The sequence below is a fragment of the Arachis ipaensis genome, chromosome B06 (genome assembly GCF_000816755.2).
Source record: "Arachis ipaensis cultivar K30076 chromosome B06, Araip1.1, whole genome shotgun sequence".
Lineage (NCBI taxonomy): Eukaryota > Viridiplantae > Streptophyta > Magnoliopsida > Fabales > Fabaceae > Arachis > Arachis ipaensis.
Window position 1 is genome coordinate 11,648,778 of NC_029790.2, and position 6,384 is coordinate 11,655,161.

General features: G+C 36.6%; 3 protein-coding genes across 6 annotated transcripts; 2 read left to right on the forward strand and 1 right to left on the reverse strand.

Annotated features, from left to right (window-relative positions):
- On the forward strand, positions 679–2,552 carry LOC107648019 (Golgi apparatus membrane protein-like protein ECHIDNA). 2 transcript variants are annotated; one of them, XM_016352049.2, is made up of 6 exons: positions 679–768; positions 1,036–1,092; positions 1,171–1,374; positions 1,693–1,752; positions 1,977–2,103; positions 2,236–2,552. In XM_016352049.2, exons 1-6 carry the CDS (start codon positions 754–756, stop codon positions 2,322–2,324), a joined length of 552 nt encoding a protein of 183 aa, XP_016207535.1. In that variant the 5' UTR covers positions 679–753; the 3' UTR covers positions 2,325–2,552. The 2 variants fall into 2 exon arrangements, with proteins under 2 accessions (XP_016207535.1, XP_020959641.1); XM_021103982.1 differs by lacking the exon at positions 1,977–2,103.
- On the forward strand, positions 2,954–5,211 carry LOC107645962 (AP-3 complex subunit mu-like). Of its 2 annotated transcripts, none has more exons than XM_021103983.1 (8): positions 2,954–3,149; positions 3,237–3,336; positions 3,420–3,520; positions 3,613–3,702; positions 3,782–4,029; positions 4,266–4,475; positions 4,622–4,829; positions 4,945–5,211. In XM_021103983.1, exons 1-8 carry the CDS (start codon positions 3,123–3,125, stop codon positions 5,188–5,190), a joined length of 1,230 nt encoding a protein of 409 aa, XP_020959642.1. In that variant the 5' UTR covers positions 2,954–3,122; the 3' UTR covers positions 5,191–5,211. The 2 variants fall into 2 exon arrangements, with proteins under 2 accessions (XP_020959642.1, XP_016205611.1); XM_016350125.2 differs by having other exon boundaries at positions 2,955–3,149; positions 3,410–3,520.
- Positions 4,669–6,242, reverse strand: LOC107645961 (psbP domain-containing protein 1, chloroplastic). 2 transcript variants are annotated; one of them, XM_016350124.2, is made up of 3 exons: positions 5,661–6,242; positions 5,322–5,575; positions 4,669–5,091 (listed from the first exon to the last, which is right to left on the reverse strand). In XM_016350124.2, exons 1-2 carry the CDS (start codon positions 6,183–6,185, stop codon positions 5,354–5,356), a joined length of 747 nt encoding a protein of 248 aa, XP_016205610.1. In that variant the 5' UTR covers positions 6,186–6,242; the 3' UTR covers positions 4,669–5,091; positions 5,322–5,353. The 2 variants fall into 2 exon arrangements, with proteins under 2 accessions (XP_016205610.1, XP_016205609.1); XM_016350123.2 differs by lacking the exon at positions 4,669–5,091 and having other exon boundaries at positions 5,188–5,575.

Below are 6,384 nucleotides of genomic sequence, written 5' to 3' on the forward strand. Positions count from 1 at the left end.
GTAATAAAATCAAGTTAGGGACTAATTTCAGTTACAGATACTAAATTGAATAAATTAAAATTTTTAGGACTAAATTAAAATTAAAGTATAATTTTATGACCAATACAAATATTAACTCATTTCTACTACTAAACTTTTTTTTTGGGTAATTACTAATTTCTTAACTTTGATTCTGTAATACAATAATTTTTTTTTATGGGTCATAGCACACACTCACCCATTTACACACACAATAGGACTCCTTAATCACCCCAGCTGGGAATCGAGCCCGGTGTGGCAATTTCGGAGGCAAACAACTTTGTTATCGAAACGCAGCCTCAGCCACGTAATACAAGAATATTTTTTTTGGGTCAAGATAATACAAGATTTCAAGAGAAGAATAAAATCATATAATTGGGCCGTACAAAATAATGAACCAAACTGGATAAAAAAGAAAGTTGATCGAGCAAGGCATCAGGCTAGCCCAAATGAATCAGAGACAAGCCCCTCTCTCTTTCTCTCTCTCTCTCTCTCTCTCTCTCTCTCTCTCTCTCTCTCTCTGTAAATTGTGATTGAAGTTTGTTGATTGATTTTTTGCTCTTATGTATCTGAGGGTAAAAGGGGTAGTCAGAAAAATGAAGAGATAATATAGTGATTTGCGTCTGATGTAATTCTGAGCAACTTATGGTCGTATTTCAAGTAAATGCGTAATATACATCACCCGTGCAAGAAGAAGAACAATAGTCGTGGATGATCTCAAATACATAAACAGTCATGGATCTCAGCCAGGTATGTCTCTCAATGTTAATGCACATTGGCTACATTCTCAATTTCCAGTTAGATTGATGTGCATGTGCAACGATTAAATCTCCTCTGTCATCTGCATTATCATTGGATTCGATTCATTTGCTTCTATTTCCTCTTCATCTACACCTGCCTGGTTTCTGGCACTGATTTTCTTATTAATACGTTGTTTTCATGATTATGATAATTATATGGATCCCTTGTAGATTTAGCTGATTGATTTCAACACAATGATATAAACTCTTGGTGCAGCCTGCAGGTGAAAACTACGGCAATCCCATTACTTGCTTCTTTCACGTTTTCTTCAAGGTTTCCAACTTTGCCCTTTTCAACATCCTTCATATTTATTCTTTTTGATCTTTGTGTGATTCTGGTTGTGGCTGGCAGGGCGCAGCTTTGGCATTTTACATTGTATTTTCCATCTTTGTTGGTAACTTTGTCGTCATTTTCGTGGTCACTGCCCTTCTTGCTGCTCTTGATTTTTGGGTCGTCAAGAATGTAAGTGGCAGAATCTTAGTTGGTTTGAGGTGGTGGAATGAAATTGATGATCAGGGTGAGAGTGTTTGGAGATTTGAATGCCTCGATCAAGAGGTAATTTCGATTTGCATATAGTAATTGTAATTGTAATTCCAACAATACTAGGTGTACACTAAAAATCAATCACCAAATCAAATAAAATACATGTTCAAATATAAAATACACATTGAAAATGAATTAAATACTACAATTATTTATACACAAATTTGTTATGACTGATTTTTAGTGTGTAAATAGCATTTTAGTTGTAATTATTTAAATCTAAATACTATATGTCAATCTCTCTGTTGAGTAGTGTAAGATTGCAATTACCCAAATTTCAGTACAATATATCAATCTCTCTCATGTTTGTTTTTTTTCTTAAATCCACAGTCAATGGCTCGGTTGAACAAGAAAGATTCATGGCTTTTCTGGTGGACCCTTTACTTGAACGTAAGAGAACATGGCATGGTTAAATTTATATCGCAATGCACTGCTTTAATGTAAATACTAAACAGGGTTCTATGATAAAAAAACAAGGATCATCATTCATCAATTGACTTAAGCTTTGGATATAGATAGCAAGTAGTTGTGTTAAATTTGCATTGCTTAGATATGTTCTCTGGTAAATCAGCATAAATTTTCCTTCATTTTGTTGTTGTTGTAATGTTGTATAGGCAGGTATATGGCTTTTGTTGTCAATATTCTCGCTCATAAGGTTTGAAGCTGATTACATCCTAGTTGTAGGAGTTTGTTTGACTCTCAGTATTGCAAATATTGTTGGTTTCACCAAATGCAGAAAAGGTTTGCTACTCATTCATCTTCTTAAATTTGTGGGGCCATGGATATTGGCATTGAAAGAGGGATTCTCAACTCTGCTTCATCATGCATGTGAACTCAACGGATAACATGTCTGCTTTGTTGTGTATCTTGCAGATGCTAAGAATCAAGTTCAACAATTTGCTGCTAGGACACTTGCCTCAAGGGTCTCATCTACCTTTCAGTCAGCATTTAGTATTGTCTGAATTGTTTACTGCCGAACATGTAAATGCAAGAAGCAGTGGATTATCTTTGAAATTTGAAAGCAGAGATTAGAGATATAGTGCATAAATGCATAATGATTATTTTGGATTCGCATATAGTTTAGAGAAATTCAAATGCAAAATTGTGTACACGATAATTAATATTCTATTGTCAAATTACTTAGTGAAATAATGACACTCCTTTGAGAATGTAAATCAAATTTTCCTTTTTCTTCTTTTCTATTTTTTATTTTCTCTTCGTTCGTTGCCGCTCCTTCTCCTCCAACGTAGGGATTAACAATTTAATAGACAACTTAAACATCCAAAGAGCAGGCATCATAGAATCATCTTTTTACAAATATCTCTCCGATATAAAATTGTTTTTGTGCAAAGCAGGTAAGAATTGAAATTATACTTGCATTTTATACGATTTTATGCAAATTTTATGCGAACAGAAAAATATAATCCAAATTTTCAATAAAATGTATAGTAAAAAATAATATAAACTATTTTAATCTAAAAATAATAGCACCAGATTCTTCACGGAAAGGAAAGTAAATAAATAAATAATATGCTCCATAAAATTTTGAAAGCTGAATATTAAATTAAAAAAAAAAGAAAGATTTCTGCAGAGAAGATAAATATAATTGACTTTTTTAAAGCATAGAGGTAAAGAGTGAATAACTGAAAAACCGTTATCTCAGACACCAAAAAAGAAAAACCGTTGTATAAGTATTTGAGAGGAAGAGTGCAATCATCATCTTCCTCGGATCTCTGGACTCTCTCTACAGAAATGTTGCAATGCATATTCCTTCTCTCCAATTCCGGGTATTACTGTATTTCCTATTCTCAATTCATCACTTTTTAAAGAGTAATTGAACATATGGTTGTTCTGAATCTCTGATTCCGCCGCAGAGAGGTGATTCTAGAGAAACAGCTCACTGGCCACCGCGTCGATCGCTCCATATGTTCCTGGTTCTGGGACCAATCCATTTCTCAAGCTCATTCCTTTGGGGTATCCTTCTCACATTTTACCTTCATTAATTTTTCTTCTCCGCTTCTTCCCTTTACACTTTCTTTCTTAATAGCAACTTCCAGTGATTGCTTCTCCCACACATTATCTTTTCCAAGTTTTTCGTGAGGGAATCACCTTTCTGGCTTGCACCCAAGTTGAGATGCCACCATTGATGGCCATTGAGGTATACTTTTCGTTATACATTCCCTTCCCATTGCAGCTCACAATTTCTTAATAGCAACTCTCTTTGTTTTTAACTGTCTGATTATTCTTCAGTTCCTTTGTAGGGTAGCAGATGTCCTCAATGATTATCTTGGGGGTTTGAACGAAGACTTGATTAAAGACAACTTTGTCATTGTTTATGAGGTGCTTTTTTCTTCTGAATTTCATGTGAAACGAAATGCTGCTAAGGATTTTGGTCCCTTTATACTTGTTGTTATTGTAGCTGCTGGATGAGATGATAGACAATGGCTTCCCACTAACTACGGAACCTAACATCCTGCAAGAGATGATAGCTCCACCAAATATTGTTAGTAAAGTCTTGAGTGTTGTCACTGGCACCAGTTCCAATGTGAGTGACACCCTTCCTGGTGCATCAGCTTCTGGTGTTCCCTGGAGAACAGCAGATCCAAAGTATGCCCAGAATGAAGTTTATATAGATCTTGCTGAAGAAATGGATGCTACAATAAACAGGTCTATATACTCATTCTCATCTCTCAATTTTTAATATTGGATCATTTTAGTAGAAACAGTTCTTAGCTCACCCAAGCCATGAAGTCTTGCATGTACGCATCTCCAAGTTTAGCTAACAGTATACTACTGATTCTAGCTGGCATTTATCTAAGATCATCTCAAGGTTCCTCCTTAGTAGTTTAAATCTTATGCAGCATTTCTTTTATACTTGCTGCTAAACACCTCTGTTGATTTAGGGATGGAGCTCTGATGAAATGTGAGGTCTATGGTCAAGTTAAAGTAAATTCCCATATCAGTGGTCTTCCTGACATGACACTTTCATTTACAAATCCTTCGATCCTAGACCAAGTGAGGTTCCATCCATGTGTTAGATTTCGCCAATGGGAATCCCATCAGATTCTTTCATTTGTGCCTCCTGATGGACAATTTAAACTTATGAGTTACAGGTAAGGTATCCAGCTTTATGTTAATGTCTGAATCAGAATTTGAAAACTGAGTTTGGATAAAGAAAAGTAATTGCGAAATGAATTCCATTCCATTATATTCCCAATTTTCTCTTTCTCAATATTTTTGATATTTCATCTTGTTTCAGGGTTAGAAAATTGAAGAGCACCCCATTATATGTAAAGCCACAGTTGACATCGAATGGTGGGACATGCCGTCTTAATGTAATGGTTGGTTCAAGAAATAATCATGGAAAGACTATTGATTTAGTTACAGTTCAGTTTCAGCTTCCTTCATGCATTTTATCTGCAGATCTTACCTCAAATCATGGAACAGTAAACATCCTTGCTGACAAGGTACCTAACAAGCAGCAACCTTTCTGTTAATTTTTATCAAATACAATCTACTTTGCTCCATATTTCAGCATGCAATTTGAAGAAATGAAGCTTTCTTTGTATTCTATTTTATCAGACATGCAATTGGAACATTGGTCGGATCCCAAAAGATAAAGCCCCTTCAATGTCTGGAACGTTGGTGCTTGAGACTGGATTGGAGCGTCTTCACACCTTCCCCACATTTAGAGTGGGTTTTAAGATGATGGGTGTTGCTCTCTCTGGCCTGAAAATAGATAAACTGGATTTGAAAACTGTTCCTTACCGTTTCTTCAAAGGTTTTCGAGCTGTTAGCCGTGCAGGTGAATTTGAAGTCAGATCATAACCTTGTACTTTCAATTTATTTAAGAATAAACTTTTAGTTCGGTTAGGTTACTCATCTAAGCAATAACATTTGAGTATGTAGTGCAAATTTTCCTTGTGTATTGAGGATGAGAGGAACAATAATAAACTTACAAGAGAAAGTGAATATATATTATATTATCTTCCTAAGCAGCAATCTTGTTGACACGAAAAGAATCCATGACTTGACGAAGATCATTTTGTTCCTCTGTAAAGACATTCTCTGGCACTTGCAATCTCAACTCATAGAGTTGATTGTTTTCAACTCCAAGTACTGAAAGATACCTCCGATCCCATTCCATGCGTACCACCCGCTCTTGTGGCATAACAGCAAGCTCATTGTTGTTTGCATATGACTTGATGTTTACCTACACATTCAATTCAATTCAGGACATGGAAATGAAGCTCATACTGAAAGAAAAATAATCATTGTAATTGAAACTGTGAGGCAACCTCAACTTGATAGTACAACTTGCCATCATCGGCAACTCTGGAAGAGGTGGAAAGGATGTTGGATTCGCGTCTAACACCAAGCCTCGTAGACATGAATTCAGTGAGATATTGCCTGAGAACCTTTTTGCCGGCTTCTTGGGGTGAACCCAAGTCCTGAACAGTCTTGTATCTGGAAGATGATGGAGAGGAGATCTCAACAGATATGTTTTCATCGAGAACATAAGGGTCTCTGAAGAAGATGTCAGCACCGGCACCACGCACTTGGATCCAGTTGCTGGGGTACCTGAATGAATAGCCATCAAATGAGTCTACGTATTCGCGCAGCACAGGGGAGTGCTGAGCCAATGCAGCAGAGCCAGAGAGAATGTAAGTTGGTAGGAGCAAGGACAAGGACAAGGACAATGCTTTCCTCCGTGGAACTGCAAAACCTTTAGCCTGAGAGTGGCCTGAAATGCAGCGAGGGGAACAGGTGGAGAGAGAGATGGGAATATCGTAGAAGCGCTGAATTGGAAAGGCAATAGCCATTGCCGCCCCCCTTCCCTCTCCAAATCATGAAATGAATGGATATGGTATTAGTATCACACTCTCACCACCACATCACCACACCTCTGTCTCTCTCTCTCTGGCCCACGTCATCTCTGTTGCTTAGCCCACACACAATTATAATAACCAGTATTTTATATTTCAATAAATATTTTATATAGAATAATTGATTTGATATCCA